Genomic DNA, 15,622 nt, shown 5'->3' with positions numbered 1-15,622 from the left:
ATCTACCGGATGATGATAAGCACCGCACTGTCCATGCCGCAGAGCAGGCTGAGCCCGTTAATAACGGCTGGGTTGAATATATCACTGACGGTGTGTTTCGGATGAAGCAAGTTACCGACCTGTTTCGCCTTCTTGGAGACACTAAGTGTATTTGGCTATGAGATCTCTATCACTGCTTCTGTACTGGGGCTTCCGCACTCGCCGGCGAACGTGTTCCTGTTTACGTCTACGTTGATGACTGGAACTACACTGGCTCCGCACTTACTGACGAGCTGTACAAGTTGTCTGAGCTTGGAGTGAGCGCGATTCTGCTTGCTTTCCACCTTGTTGGAAACCCCGGATTCCCCGAGAACATTGCTGGCACCGTGTCTGCCTGGGTCGCGTTAACGGAGTCGGAACGGCAGGCCTTCGTTGACAAGCTCCATGCCAACGGGACCAAGCTGATGATCTCGTCGGGGGGTGAATCGGAGGGTCTGAATTGGAAGGCCGTGGATGCTACGACGTACGGTACTGATCTCTGCAATTTGATCAAAAGCTTGAATGTTGACGGCGTTGATTTCGATAAGGAAGGTTTCGGTACGACGGATACCAGCATTTTGGATTGGGGGAGCAAAGCAACCATTGCTTGCCGCTCGGTATGGCCTGAGGGTGTTATTACTTCTGCTCCTCAGTCACCCCACGTGAACCCTCTACCGGATAGCTGGGCCGATCTTGCGAACCTCGGTGCCGATCATGATCACTACCTCATGATCGGTGCTGAACCGTCCCGCAGCTGGGACGGTTAAGTCCTCATTTCTCAGCTGCGGGAGTTCATTTGCAAGGCTTGGAATGAGGTTGGATACGGAGGTGGTGTCATGTTCTGGAAGCCGCATCTCGGCGAAGATAACAGCGACCTCGGCGTGATGATTGCCCCTTGCGATGGGTCTTCTGCTGACATCCCGGACCCCTGTCCTGTGACTACCCCCAGTCCCGTGACCACTCCTGGTCCTGTGACCGCCCCTGTCACCACTCCCGACCCTGTAGTGCTTAGCAGACAACTTTCCATTCTCGGCGGCATCTCCTAACCTCTTGAGCAACTTATCCATAGCTGGTCTCCAGTTATCAACAACAGCTGCGGCTTTGACACCTTGAAGCTTCCCGTCCGCCTCTAAGGCCCAAGAAATCCACTCTTCCACTGAGGCCCTCTTCCTCTTCCCTCTTCCCAAAACCAGCTGCACTGCCACGATTAAAGCTCTAATTCCTGGTTTTTTGTCATCCGCTTTAACATCCAGCACAGATGCAATTACCGATCTCCAATACACTGAGCCCAGACCATTCTGGTTTCGAACTTGGCCCACATTCGTGCCGGCTCGTATTGAGAGGAGGTGTGAACGGTTACTACCCAGAAAGTGACCCACATACGGACCCGACATACGAACCGGTTGCAGGAGACTGGACCCGACATGCGTTGATGACACTACGGTGGCCAGCGGCTGGCTGAAGAACTACGCCGGCCCGGAGACTGGCCATCGGCTGTCGTAAGCACGCGTTGATGACTCGGGACTGGCCGGTGGTTGACGGAAGAATGAAGTGCTAACTGACGAGTGACATGTGGCTAGCAAGAGTACGCGCCGACGGCATCCCAGTGGCCCACGGTTAACAGCTGGACTAGGAGGGGACTGGCCCATGGTTGTGAAGAGTTTGGGATGACGACGCACCACTGATCTACGATTGGTCGAAGTATTAAGCGACCGTAGACGAGAGGCCCATGGTTGTCACGGGTGGGTCGAAATAGTAAGTGACCGGTGTGTGGTGAAGAGAACAGTGTCCGCATGGCCGGTGATCGGTGCAGGGTTGCGTGTGAGAGATGGATGGCCCCCCTCCACAGACACCTCTATGGAACATCCGCCCGTCACCTTACACCCGGCAGTTGCCGATCCCAAGATTGTATTTACGGATCTGTCGATCGGGAATGGAGTGGTGGTCGGGAATGGAGTGGTGATCGGGAATGGAATGGTGATCGGGAATGGACTGCTGATCTGGAGTGGTGTAACCACGACCGGAGTGTTATGGGAGTTGCATTGGCTGCGATCCTTGTCAGGCATATTGGTTGAAACTGTACCGCAAAATCAGAGAGCGCAAAATCCAAGGGCGCACGCACCTGGGTTAGTGAGATTTTTGTTTGATGAATGGACTGGTAGTGTTCTCGCCTGTCTTAGTTGTTGTGAAAGCTGTCGGCCTTATCACTTGCGTTCTCTCTGGACTTTACTGCCATGGGTTGCTAATGGAATCAAATTGTGATAAACAATGGGGCGAGAGATCACGCCATCGAACATGGGCTGGTCGGTGCTAGTTCTGCCTCCCCGAAGAGTGCTTTTTGTTTGGTCCCGAATTCATGAGGGAGATTACTGAGAATGGTGACCCGATTCGACACTACGGGAGTCTGAGGAAAAAAGCTAGGACCAATCAATAATCGGGAAAAGGGAGGGAATTCAGGAGATGGGGTTCTCTGTCCCGATAGGAGCGTGCAACAATAGCCAATTTCAATGGTAGATAGTGCTTATGGTTAGGATGAGGTTGTTGTCGGTTCTTCCAGATGCGGTTCTCAAGAACATATGTAGCCCACGGCGATAAGGTTGCCACTATGTGTCGGTAGATATCGTGGTATTCCGGAACCGCAAATTTGCTGAGTAATTGCAGAAACAACGCCAGATCCGGATTCTTAGTGTTTTGTAAGTGATTCGGAATGTGAGTCAAATTTTCGGGGCAATTGGCCATGATCATGGCGAATTGTTCCAACGTACAGGACGACAACAATTTAGCTCCGAAGCATTTCTTCGAGTGGTTCATTCCACTCACGTGAATATCGCCAGGTTTATGAGGTTTTAATATCCGCTGAACCACGTCGTCAGTTAAGGGCAATCGCAAAAAGCTCTCAACCATGCGATTATCAGACAACGCAATGCTCAGCTTACCAGCTATTGGTGCCAGTATTCCTTCGTTGAACGCTTCCTCTAAGAACACGTCCATTTGACTTATTTCTCTCAGAGCAATTTGTTGTGCGACATTAGTATCCTTGAAATACAATGTATCTGTTGGGTCCATACGGCTAATCATCAGCATGTCTCCGGGAGTATATATCTGTGCGAGTCTCAGTTTAATTCCATTCAAAGCTTTCTTCGCCTGGAATAATATTGGAGGCTTTGTTAGCATTAGTGTTCGCCGCACGTTTATTTGTGGAATATAATTTATTAGATAATCCATAGCTCTTAATGCATACACACCTCTTTCTTCATCTTGAATCAGGACAGCCAGATGGTCCAGAGTGTTCTGTAAAGAGTTGCTCTTGGAAGCTAACCACCATGCTCTTTCATATGAAGATAAAGAATGTTTGCCAAGAGCAAATGCCTGATCAAAGCTCATGTGATCAATAAACTTTTTAACGGACTTCTTTGTACGCTGAACCCCACCGTGCCATGTTTTCTCAGTAACATATCCAGTAAACCAGGCAATGTGAGCCAAACTGAGTCGTCGATCAAATGATGTGATCCCAGTCGGCATATGGTATGAAACCTCCTCTTCACAGTTCATACCCTCATTACTTTTCCCATGCTCCATTCGGCCAGTTATGGCCTGCTTATATCGCCAGGTTTTGTTTACTCTAATCCAACTAGGAATTTGAGCGTGCTGAAGATTATCCAATATTTCACAACGCAAAGGTCTCTCTACAACTAGGCATGATTCTAAATTTTCCGTTAACAAGTCTGGTCTACCGATTAGATATAACCTTCTTATGATTACCGGATGATGCCAAACACTTTTAGCCAACATTACAAATATATCAAAACATCCCAGACACTTCCGTAGTACACCTCTACTACTGTTCGGGATGCTGCTTCTTAGTTGTAGTCGATATTGTAGGTTTCTTATCTCATTCATTAACGTAACAATATTCTCAAATTGCAACTCATTCCCTGCAGACTCCAAAGAGTTGTCATTCCCTGCATTCCTGTCATTCCCTGCATTATTGTCATTCCCTGCATTATTGTCATTCCCTGCATTATTGTCACAAGGGTGCAGTAGATGATGGTTCGGAATTGGAGGGATGCCATATCTATCCATCTGTTTAATAATGAGGGGGGTCAAATCTGTTCCTTGGAAAGCAACTGAGGTGAGAAGATCGTCAATATATGGCACCAGATTTTTAGGTAGTGATTCTATATATCTCCAGCAACCACTTTCCTTGGTATGAGAGTACCGCCAGTTCTCAGGCAGGTGACGATGGACAGAAGGTGCAAGCTCGTACCAATTCTGTAGCGAGCACGAAATTCGACTAAACTGACGCGTCAATAATTCTCTCACTAATCGTATTTGTCGCTCAGTAATGTGATCAATGTGGTTCTTATGTAATCTGTTTCCTTTATTGAACAAAATGTGTTCGATAACTACCGCACACTCTACAGAAATATTATTTCTTTCTACCGACACGTTTGTATAAGGCGATTTAGCCGAGGAAGACATTGTTGACATTCCATAATAATGCACAACACCAAGGTCCGAATGCGGATCATGCTCCTTCGACAAGCCACCTCTTGTCATGACCAAGTTAACACACCACTCACAATAGTTCCGATATGGGATTAACTTCTTCTCTCCCGACACACACGTTTCACCGGGAATGTTGGTATCCCGTCCAATAATCTCTGCCACGGCATCTACATCCTTGCTGGCAACATACACTCCGATATTCCTTTCTAGCCTGGTCGTCGGCTGGTCGGTCGTCAACTGGTCGGTCGTCAACTGGTCGGTCGTCACCTTAACGTAAGGCTGTAGTTGATCGCCATATAGCTCTAGAGCTTCAGCCCAACGAAGTTCTACTTTCGGCTCCAGAGTATTGATTATGCTGGTTTGATGGTGAACAAAGATGGGATTGCCCAGCCACGGTGCCACCGAAGTATCCACCGAGTATGAGTGATGTTGAGGATCTTCCAATTGGTCTTGAAGATACAATAGATCAAGTGCAACTATAAGTTCCTGCAGCGATCTTGAAACCTGAAGGGCCAAGGATAGGATCCAATCCTTCTGCCTATTATGCCACTTCGTTTGATCAGCCTCATCAGTAGCAGACAGAACTTCTTGTGTGGGATAGACGCTTGCAATCCTGTTAAACAAATCTAAACAGGCACACTCAGTCATATTGTCCAGACGAATTGAGGAACGGCGTTCACTGAGCCACTGCAAGTGTGTTAGCTTGTGGTATTTCGTGCACACAACGGGCACGATGGTTGTTGGTTCGGGTGGTTTTGTAACCGTTAGGAGATTGCTCATCATTTCGGTTCCGACAATGTTACTGGATCGTGCGGGTTGATATAAATCTGGACGTGAGGGTAAGTACGGCATAAGGATGGCTAGAAGATAAATCCAGTCTGTATAGCCACCACGCAGGCATCTGTTATACATAGCTCTGTAGGGAGCCGCATACTGACATTCCATATGCTTTCGCACATCTGTATTCTGCATGTCTCTGAATTTAGAGAACGGCAGAACATCCAATTTACCGTCAGCCTTCGGTTTTAGTCCGACGCACAGCCTGTAATACTCTTGGAATATTTCGCATTCGGGGGTATCTGCCAGAACATTTTGGTAGTACATAATACGTAGACCTTCGGGTAAACACCAAAATTCGTAAGGCAACGTGCAACGTACGGCCAAGTCACTCCAAGTGCTAGCAAGACTTGATGCTCTTGGTGATAAAACAAACTCACCACTCACTGATCCATGACCACTCACTGATCCATGACCACTCACTGATCCATGACCACTCACTGATCCATGACCAATAGGTTCGATGACCTGAGTTCCACTCCATTTCTGATAGTCTGTTTCCCTTTGGTCACAAACCCACTTGACATATCTCTCAAATAAATCACAATAGTCTACGGATTCAAACACGCCCTCGAAAGCCGCAAGTGCCGGGTGTAACAATAGCTCCAAGGGAATGCGATGTATATTATCATTCCAATGTTCGTTCAGCAGGGTCAGTCTTTCCGGCACTCTCTTGGACCACCAACGCATCATGCCATTGCGCTGATGTGGTGTAAAGAATTGCGGCCGATCATTGTGGTGGCGATTCTCGTACAATGAATTTCTTGCGTCAACCAAACCTTTTGTGTAAAGCACAAAAAATTCTTCCAAGCCTTCGTTAGGAACTGTTTTCCAATCAAATCCTCGATAATTCGTTCTTGCAACGACTTCCCAAACGAGACGAGAACGAATTTTCTTGTTCAGCAATGGCTGTATGCTTTCCCACACAAGTTTCGGAGACTTAGAGATTGTTGGTATGAATACATTTTCACATAACTCGTCTGGATACTTCGTCAAAAATCCGGGTGAAATTTTCGATATAAACAATTGCCTAAGTTCCTCATTAAACTCGACAACCTTGAAAAAATTTCTCACATATAAGTCCTCCAGATATGCCCACCATTTAATTATATGAAGTGATGTCTGCAAATCATCCTCTTTGCCTTGATGTTCACTATTCAATGCCTTAGTCATCACTGCTGATCGACCGAACGCTGTCTCCGTCAAAAGCCGATGGACTAGTGTCCGCCGTTTCTGCATCTTACAACGAAATACAAAGTACCGTTGATAACCACTTGGTAAACATGTATCCCATAGTTGCATCATCCTATCATCAGACAACCTCTCTGCCGCTAGACGGAAACATTCTTTTGATAGATCGTATTCATGTCTTTCAATCAAATCAGTCAGCTGATGATATATGTCCTCACTCTCATCTTTCTCTCTTAGCAAACCTACCTCTAATCTCATGTAGTTTTTAACTCAAAGAATATTTTAGGACTAATTCCTACCCAAAAGCTAAATTGCTAGCTAGGAATTTAGCTGGCTAAATGATAGCTGGCTAAATGATAGCTAGCTAATGATTGCTGGCTAGTACATGGGGGGGGGGGGGGGTTCCAGACTAGTTGTTGTATACTAGCCAACCAGGTTCACTGTCAGTCTGAGTTGTGGGAGCATGTTTAGCTAATGCGAGCCAATAATAGATCCAGCTTAAGTCAGACCGAGCCCTTGAGGGAACGGGTAAAAGTTGACAGGGGTCATAAAGTTCTTCAAAATTCCCTCGATTGTTGGCAATTTGCATCATGACAACATCATCTTCCCGGATCTGATATATTGAAACTGTCCCGTTGTCGGTAGTGCTAGTTATAATGCCATTGTCCATGGTGCGCTGCCATTGATTCTGTATGGCCTTCTTGGCATTGCAGAGTTCGGTGACGTCGCACAATTTTGGACCTCTTTGTAGATTCCGCCACGTTTGGTGTTGAACAATAGGCCTTAGTCTTTCAAGGCGTTCAGGTTCCCCCAATTCGGCCAGCGTTGAGTAAGCCAGGTGGAGCAACAATTGAAGCGACTCAAATGAAAATCTGTTCAATAATACCGGACTCTTGCAACCTATAGATGATCTTGTGTTTACAGGCCGCATAACAGGACACCGGTAACGTGATCGACATAGCACACACACTGGTCGAACAATGCACTGCGCAAGCGGTCCGTCTGCGTTACCATAATTTCGTTCCGGATTCCCGTAACTCCGCATACGACTGAACCTAATACCCGACGCAGGCTGTACGGCAGGCAAGCAATGAGTACATAGTATCATTGTATGGAAACATGCGTCATTACAAATCGAACAGAAAGGAATAGGAATACTACAACGCAAACATATCTTCCGCAGAAACAAAAGAGCCTTGTTCTTCGTATCCGCTTCTCCGCCACTCAACCTCGCCAACTCATCCATCAACGCTGTATCACAGTGCTCGTTCGCGCAACTAGCATCGGTTAAACTCCAATCACCTCTATACAGCTTTATATTGTCAATTAAAGAAGTGCTCGGCGGAAGAGGGAAATCGAGATCCAATTGTAAAATGTCATCGTTCTTGGAACGAACTCGATACACTGCAACCAAAGAAATATACTACGTAGTATTAGTGAATAGGCTACTCACTAAAACAGTGCTCAGCAAAACAGTGCTCAGTAAAACAGTGCTCAGCAAAACAGTGCTCAGTGAGCTAAACTATCTACGACTTACGGTCTAATACAATATTTGCATACTCCTCTAGCATCTTTACATCCATATCTTCACCGTTCAACAAAGCTCTGCATACCAGATGTCCCACCAATATTTGTGCTTACGTTGCCACGTCCATTATGATGCTCCCGGTCTCATGACCGTAACGGCGCGATGCCATCGAACACGCGTGTGCTATGGTCGGCTTCTTTTTTTATTGTTGTCTCGCGACCTGTTACAAGGCACCGCTGGATAAATATGAATCAGTCATGCTGACGTTACCGAACAGGTGGGATTCTCTATATTGTCAGAGCATGGTTCAGATAGTGATCTTTTTGATGAGTCGTTGATGGCAGCAAGACCTACATTCGATCCTGCTCAGCCAGTAGACGCACAGGGTTCATCACTCCCCTGTTCAATGGTGTACGGCAACTGGGAACAAACGGTTCCAGCTCACAGCAGTTCCCGCTTTCTAATGTTGTCAAAAGATACAAAAACCATAGCCTGGGAGCTATCCGAGCAACCCTTTCGCTGCTATGCCCCCAAATGCGCCCACAAAGATTTGCGCACCTTATTCAAGAAGGTCTATCGAGCCTGCGACCCCACCGACCTGCTCCATTTAGCATGGTACTGGTTACGACCTCCCCTAATAGGCGGGATACTGTATTACTTTGTGACCGCGATAGCCTCGTGATCGCCACAGCCTCGTGACTGTCGTAACACACCGCGTTCTTCCAGTCGTTTCAGAAAACTCTTCAAGGTGACATCCATCAAACACAAATGCTCCCTCCAGCCGCCTCCTCCGTGCTGAAACCCTGACGAATCGACATCACCTGACAAGGTCATAGCGGACAAGATTACAGGCCTAGCCGGCGCAGCCATCTGCCTTCAACTTGGGTTGCCTTCAACTTGGGTTGCCTTCAACTTGGGTTGCCTTCAACTTGGGTTGCGTCCAACTCGCATTGCGCTCAAGTCATTGTTCCCACTCACGTCACCTCCAGCCAGACAGACTCCTTACAACTTGTACGGTCTCCAACGAGTACGGTCTCCACCTGGTCTTCTCCGATGTAGTATTGCCCCTGAGTGGTATTTCTTCCAAGAGTATTGCTTTCGAGTGGACTTCGATTTGCTACCAAGGTCGCCGCTTCAACCAAGCTCTGTTTACGCAGTTACCACGCGGAAATTTACGCCACGATATTTAGTTGGTGGTTGATGACCGTGCTAGTTTACGACGGTCATCTGTGCTCGGCTGTTCAAGTGGGTTTGTTAGCCAGCTTATCAATGATTAATTGGACGGCAATAGGAACCGGAAGTTTGGCGTGGTCAACGACATTTTGTTTGGTCGTGGTCATGGTGGTTGTTGCCGGCAATGGCTTCCCTAGAGAATTCCAAACTCCGGCTATGACAGCCGGAGCTAGTAGTGGAGTGCGGCTCCAGCAGCCGTATTTAAGACTCAGCGACTCCAGAGTCGAAACCACATTCTGTGGAGCCGGAGTCAAAACGCACTTCCGGTCAGCTTGTTTGGCCTGCCAGGCCTTCCCCTCATCCTTGAAGGCCGATTCCGCGGCACTTACAGACCTGAACTCCAGCAACGCAATCCCTTCAGACTTATGCATGCGCTGAGCGTCTTCGAAAATATAAACACCTCCTACTGCTCCATAAGCAGACGCTCCTACATCGGTAGATGGCAAACATTTGGTGGGACGGGGTGAGGGACGGGGTGAGGGACGGCGGTGAACAGTAGAGGGTGGCGGTGCGGGTTAACAGAGGACACGGGACCGGTGTGGCTGAACAGAGGAGGCCTACCGTCAATTAGGTCTACGTCGTTCACAGCCCAATGCAGGTTGCTTATAACAAGGTACCGCCGAGGGTCTTTTGGAGTGGAGGTAGCATTTGCAGCCAAGTCGGGGGGTGCTCCTAGAAAGAGGAGACGGTCCTTCCTCTTCGGGACTAGAGGCGCCGAACTGATATGGCTCGTCGTGTTGCCTCCACCCCCTCCTGCAAATAGGTCTTGTAACTCAACGTCGACGGCTAGAATCTTGACCTTTGCTACCTCATCATACACATCCATATTTCCCTGAGCCGAAATTCCCGGATGCCCCTTCAAACCTCGGATGCAAGACAATACTCCGCTGGCACAAGTCCCAGCTTTAATCCAAGCCCACCACCAACTATATCCGACCATGGTTCTCTTGGTCATGCTTCCCTGAGCCATGGGACCACGGTAGGGCTCGTAGCGAGCCCTCCGGCTCCTCCTCCGGTTGCGATACCAATGCCGAATCCGATAGGGGGAATACCCATCCCGATGGGGGGAATACCCAACCCTATGGCCACGCCTATTCCCAACCCTGTTCCAAACCCCCTGGTCTCCGCCGCTCTATCAACGTCCGCGGCCCTCCGAGCCGCGCCGCCGCTGCCTGTTTTGCCACCGCCCGTTCTTGGTGCTCCTTTTGGATTGGTCAACCAAACCGGACAGGTTGGATTAAACTCCTCTGGGGCAGTTGCTGCCAGCGGTATTATGAACGTGTCCCTTGGTCTTGTGGCCACGAACATGCCCCCTGGTCTTGTGGCCACGAACATGCCCCCTGGTCTTGTGGCCACGAACGTGCCCCCTGGTCTTGTGGCCACAAACATGCCCCCTGGTCTTGTGGCCACAAACATGCCCCCTGGTCTTGTGGCCACAAACATGCCCCCTGGTCTTGTGGCCACCAACATGCCAGTTGCCACTGGCATGGTTATTACATCAGCTTCGAGTGGGCAGAGTTCCACAGGAAATGCCAAGTCTGCCTTGCTAACAAAACCCTTTACCATGGAGAAACCCTTTACCGTGGAGGAGCCCAGCGGCAAAGGAGCGAGAGCAGACAAGTTGTACGTAGACGGCCGGAAGACGAGCGGGAAGGTTCTGAAGGAGACGAAGAACTTACGACGGGCCGGTGGACGTACCTGGGTGGACCCGACGCTGAACGAATGGGCGACCGACGACTACCGTGTATTTTGCGGCGACTTGGGCAACGAGGTGACGGACGAGATTCTGAGCACCGCCTTCAAGCATTTCCGTTCCTTCCAGCGCGCCCGAGTCGTCCGCGATAGTCGCACCGGCAAGAGTAAGGGTTATGGCTTCGTCTCCTTCCTCAGCCCCTATGACATGCTCGCCGCCATCAAGACTATGAATCGTAAATACGTCGGCAACCGTCCCATCAAGGTCATGAAGTCCAAGTGGAAAGACCGAGATATCAACAATCCCAAAAACTCAGCAACAGCCCAACTCGTTAAAGAAGCCACTGCTGAAGAACACAGCAAGACGCTACGCAAATTCCGGAAACTCAACAACTAGCAAAACCTTACCAAAACCTCCGAAAGTACCAACGCAGCGGAGGTATCAACACCACTGCGTGGGTACCGAGATTAGAGGGAACCGTAGAATACAAGGGAATCTGGACTGGCGGGCAACCTCGCAACTGATGGAGACGCTCATGAACCACCCGACCAGAGAGCAACCACCTGACCAGAGAGCAACCACCTGACCAGAGAGCAATCACCCGACCAGAGAGCAACCCTCTAACTAGAAAGGAACGGCCTAACTTGAAAGGAACGGCCCAGCCAGAGAGGAACGGCCTAACTTGAAAGGAACGGGCTCACTAAAGAAGTATGCAAGGGGGATGTGAACCCTGTAGAGCCCAAAGGTTGTGGCTCTGTGGCAATATAAAATATTCAAGTACTTCAGCTAGTGGCCGACGTAAGCAGTAGTTGTCTTTTAAGGTAGCTTATCATTGGAGTTGTGCTGATGAGCTCGGCAGGTGGAGTTTCAGTTCACGACGAGCAAGAGGAAATAGACCTATTGGAATATCGTGGGCTATATAATGAAGAGGAAGAATTCCAGTGGACTGGACAGAAAGGCCGCACACGTGTGTGTTCAGATGCGCCACGACCCCTGCAGGAGCGTGTTGAGTGTTACGAGGCTTTCGTTTCCCGCTTATCCAACAATCTCCGGTACCTGCCTGCACATATGGGGCGGTTGATGGGCTACTCGCCGCACGTTTTCACCTCCAGCCTTTGCCTCTGGTCCCGTTTCTGTGGCTGTTGGTATCTGTCCCCGAACTTGGTTCGTGATCAGATACCCGACCTCGCCACCGTTCAAGACCTTCCTGAAGACCGGGAGACGTTACTGGTCGTTGCGTCCACGTTGCTGCTTGCCGGTAAACTCTGCAATCAAAGACGAACAAAAAAACAGTTCTACTCATGTCTGTGCAGAATGTACAATCTCAAGGAAGATGTGTATTACGCAGAAGCGGTAAGCTACGTCAAGATGTCGATGTACAGAGTAGACCTATTGCTCCCACATGTACTCGCATTGAGCTTGTATGAGGTACACGTGTGCTCATATGGTTTTGTTTTAGTGGCAGAGGCATTTACATATCTGCGAGTTCATCGTGGTTTCTCGTCTTGGGTTCAACCTGAAACCTCTCATTCGTGAGAATCCGTTGCTGTATCTAGAAGCCGTGTGTCGTGAACTACCAGAACAGTGCTCAGTGGATTTGACCACTAGTTACGGGCGTTGCCTAAACTTGATGGCCATGCCGCTAAGTGGGGTTTGGCTGTCCGCTCGCTCAGTGGCGTTTCTCGCCGCACTTGATCCCAACCGCGTCGACCTGAAGACGGTGCTGCTTCAAGCATGTCCGAAATGCCCAACCACCTTTATAGACTTAATCTCAGATAAGAACATCCAAGGGTAAATTAAAGCCACGCACATCACGGGCGTCCAAAGCCTTTTTCCAAAGCCTTTGTCCCAAGCCGTTGCCAGGACTTCAAGTCACGGCGCGTTAGGACACATAATGACGAGCCAGGAATATGATGACGGGTCAGGAGCATAATTGGTGGAATATCAATCATAGTTAGCGGGCAGGCATTCAGCTTAGAGCAACTACTTGCCTGAGTAGTCTCGTCTGTATGGCTGGGTGGTCTGTGTGGCTAGGTGGTTATTTGTGGCGGTATGGGTGGTCCGTTTTGTGAATTTTTTGCTTGGTCATGTCGTTACCTGAGGAGCAGTCGGAGAACCCGAAGGTTGAGGGGCAATCGACCCTAGATACCGGCAAGAGTTTGGATAATGGTCCTGACGGGGATAGGGAGTGTCATGGTGGGGCGGCAGTGAGTGAAACGCCAGTTGATGAGTTGCCGTCTGGTGAAGTCCCGGCCTATCTGTGTCAAGACCCGTATGAGTTGAAGGAGCGAGGAAACCGTTTATACGAGACTGAGAAGTACATGGAGGCGGTGGAGATGTGGAAGCAGGGATTGAAGAGAGCGCTGCAGAAGAGTGTCCGGGACCCTTCAATGGAGTGGGTTGCATTGCAGACGCGTCTCCGGCTGAATATTGCGCAAGGTTTCATCAAGTACGAGGACTACGTGATGGCTAAGGAGCATCTGATGGTTATTATGGACCACGATCCGACGAACAGCAAGGCAATTTTTCGGTTGGCCCAGGTCTACGATGGCCTTCAAGATTTCGAGAAGGCAGTTGGAATTTTGAGAAGAGGTATACAACTCCACCCGGAGGAAGCTGCTTTCAAAGTTTTGTACAATGAACTTGTGATAAAGGAAAGAGATTCGCGCCAGAAATCGCCGAAAACAGTGGTGGACTTGAATGCTATCAAAGACATACGCTCCGAGCCTGTGATCGAAAAGCCGCGACTGGATGTGGAACAATATCGGTCCATCCTTATTGCTGACGAGCCCGTGAGGGGTGAGGCGGTGATGGGTGATGAAGCGGTGACGGGTAATAATTATGGGGCAGTGAATGATTTGAGGCAGAAGATGATCGAGTGGAAGTGTAAGATACCGCTTTCAGATACGCCTACAAGGGTTGAGCAGCAGGACCACGTGGATGGCGATTTGGATGACTGGCATGACAAGATGTGGTTGTCAGTATACACACATGAGAGGTTGGTTGATGACAAAACCGTATTGCAACATTCTCTACCATTGTCTGTTTTGTACGGCTTGGACTGTGTCTTGTTTCCTTATATGGTGGAACGGCCAAAGAACATTATGGTTGATTTATGTTCAGGTGCTCGTCTTACGTTGCCTGAGTTAGCTTGGGTACCAGTTGAGGGCGACTCTAGAAGTGGTGTTAGCCCTAAAGTTGGATGCGGTGAACTAGGATGCGGTGAACTAGGATGCGGTGAACTAGGATTGAAGGCAGAAGAGAGAATGAGTGTGGCTCATGCTTTAACGCGTACGGGTACGAACCCATTTACGATACATGTGTTGAATGCGCGAGGTGACGACGAGATGGAGGTGAAATGGAGTAGTATGTTGAAGAGGTTGCCATCCTTGGATAATTTGCAGACGATTATGATCGGGTTTTGTGACCCTAGTGATCCGTACTCGAAGACACTGACGGCTAGTGACTATCTTTCTCCGCAATTGTCGCAGACGTCCATGGTCCGGGGTGTGTCTCACAAGCTACTATGTCGGCTGTATAAAGGAGCCTATTTGGAGTTTTTAGATTCGGAGTCAGTGAAGAAACAGACCAAGACCGCGCACTTGACTTGTCAGGAGGTGAACGGTGTTAAAGTTTCGCCCATCCTTACGAATCCGAATCACCCTTTCCACCCTGACCTCGTGGTGGTGCCTCAGTGCAATCTGAGCCGAAGGTTTGACGAGTATATTCCGGTATTGGCGATGCTCTGTCTGACGAACACGCTCATACTCTTTTTGGGCCACAGTTCATGCGAGTTCCCAAGTCACGAAGCAGTACAGCTACCCGACATACTCAAAGAGCTTAATGCCAGGTTCATCACACAACCATACTGGAACCCCTTTATGCTACCCGTCAAGCCCGATGACGACTGCCCACCCATGAACGTTCTGAAAAGAAATCCGGACGGATCCATGACCGCCATAGATTTCAAGGGCGTCAGCGCAAAATACGCCTTCGGCCTCTGGATCAAGGGCTTTATTAACGACTCTGAAAAACTCCTTACCGACTTAATCAAGTCATCAGAAAACGTCCAGGCATTCAAACTAAAATTAAAGGCTCAAGGCATCGACGTTGACCGGGAGGAAATGGCAGTCCAAACACTAGAGAACGATACTGAATACAAAACCAGACTTAGTGAAATTGTCACTAACTACGAAAATAGCGTCAAGGAGAAGACATTAGAGCTCTCTAGGTCCATCCAGGAGAAATTACACGCGACATAAACCTTACAGCGAGGTAGCAACCATAAGGCGAACAATTATTTTTTCGTTAAAAATATTTGACAAGAAAGCACTCGATACTTTTACGGCCGCCATTCTAGCTGACCGACGTCCGCTGAAGAAATTCAAATTCTTCTGATTGTGTACATAGGTGGTAGCATAGGCAACTCGTCGGACCCTAAATGATAACAGTAGTGCTCATAGGGTCGAGGACTTGCACTATGTGTGTGCATACTTGTTGTGCAACTACGTGTGTGGGTTGATTACCAAGAGATGGGGAAGGAACAAGTTTGGGATTATCTTTTTTCTCGTTGATCTTTTTCTCCAAGACTTCAATTTTATTCGACATGGACT

The 15,622-nt window shown here is 48.7% G+C and overlaps 7 protein-coding genes across 7 annotated transcripts; 4 read left to right on the top strand and 3 right to left on the bottom strand.

Annotated features, from left to right (window-relative positions):
- Positions 1-800: 800 nt before the first annotated feature.
- On the top strand, positions 801-1,064 carry GNI_020430 (hypothetical protein; the record flags this gene model as incomplete). The annotated part of the gene is made up of 1 exon (XM_011135978.1): positions 801-1,064. A coding segment is annotated over one exon (264 nt), but the record flags the coding sequence as incomplete, so codon positions are not given.
- A 1,381-nt stretch (positions 1,065-2,445) lies between these two features.
- GNI_020420 (hypothetical protein) lies at positions 2,446-6,813 on the bottom strand (the record flags this gene model as incomplete). The annotated part of the gene is made up of 1 exon (XM_011135977.1): positions 2,446-6,813. One exon carries the CDS (start codon positions 6,811-6,813, stop codon positions 2,446-2,448), a length of 4,368 nt encoding a protein of 1,455 aa, XP_011134279.1.
- A 151-nt stretch (positions 6,814-6,964) lies between these two features.
- GNI_020410 (hypothetical protein) lies at positions 6,965-8,210 on the bottom strand (the record flags this gene model as incomplete). Its single annotated transcript, XM_011135976.1, has 3 exons — positions 6,965-7,959; positions 8,093-8,160; positions 8,197-8,210. The coding sequence occupies 3 exons, from the start codon at positions 8,208-8,210 to the stop codon at positions 6,965-6,967; spliced, it is 1,077 nt and encodes a 358-aa protein (XP_011134278.1).
- A 1,114-nt stretch (positions 8,211-9,324) lies between these two features.
- Positions 9,325-10,142, bottom strand: GNI_020400 (RNA recognition motif (A.K.A RRM, RBD, or RNP domain) protein; the record flags this gene model as incomplete). The annotated part of the gene is made up of 2 exons (XM_011135975.1): positions 9,325-9,743; positions 9,878-10,142. 2 exons carry the CDS (start codon positions 10,140-10,142, stop codon positions 9,325-9,327), a joined length of 684 nt encoding a protein of 227 aa, XP_011134277.1.
- Positions 10,143-10,397: 255 nt separating this feature from the next.
- On the top strand, positions 10,398-11,405 carry GNI_020390 (RNA recognition motif protein; the record flags this gene model as incomplete). Its single annotated transcript, XM_011135974.1, has 1 exon — positions 10,398-11,405. The coding sequence occupies one exon, from the start codon at positions 10,398-10,400 to the stop codon at positions 11,403-11,405; it is 1,008 nt and encodes a 335-aa protein (XP_011134276.1).
- Positions 11,406-12,323: 918 nt separating this feature from the next.
- On the top strand, positions 12,324-12,804 carry GNI_020380 (hypothetical protein; the record flags this gene model as incomplete). The annotated part of the gene is made up of 2 exons (XM_011135973.1): positions 12,324-12,362; positions 12,469-12,804. The coding sequence occupies 2 exons, from the start codon at positions 12,324-12,326 to the stop codon at positions 12,802-12,804; spliced, it is 375 nt and encodes a 124-aa protein (XP_011134275.1).
- Positions 12,805-13,096: 292 nt separating this feature from the next.
- On the top strand, positions 13,097-15,271 carry GNI_020370 (hypothetical protein; the record flags this gene model as incomplete). The annotated part of the gene is made up of 1 exon (XM_011135972.1): positions 13,097-15,271. The coding sequence occupies one exon, from the start codon at positions 13,097-13,099 to the stop codon at positions 15,269-15,271; it is 2,175 nt and encodes a 724-aa protein (XP_011134274.1).
- Positions 15,272-15,622: the final 351 nt, after the last annotated feature.

This window comes from Gregarina niphandrodes, assembly GCF_000223845.1.
Source record: "Gregarina niphandrodes unplaced genomic scaffold scaffold00003, whole genome shotgun sequence".
Classification (NCBI taxonomy): domain Eukaryota; phylum Apicomplexa; class Conoidasida; order Eugregarinorida; family Gregarinidae; genus Gregarina; species Gregarina niphandrodes.
This window is presented reverse-complemented; position numbering and strand designations above follow the sequence as displayed.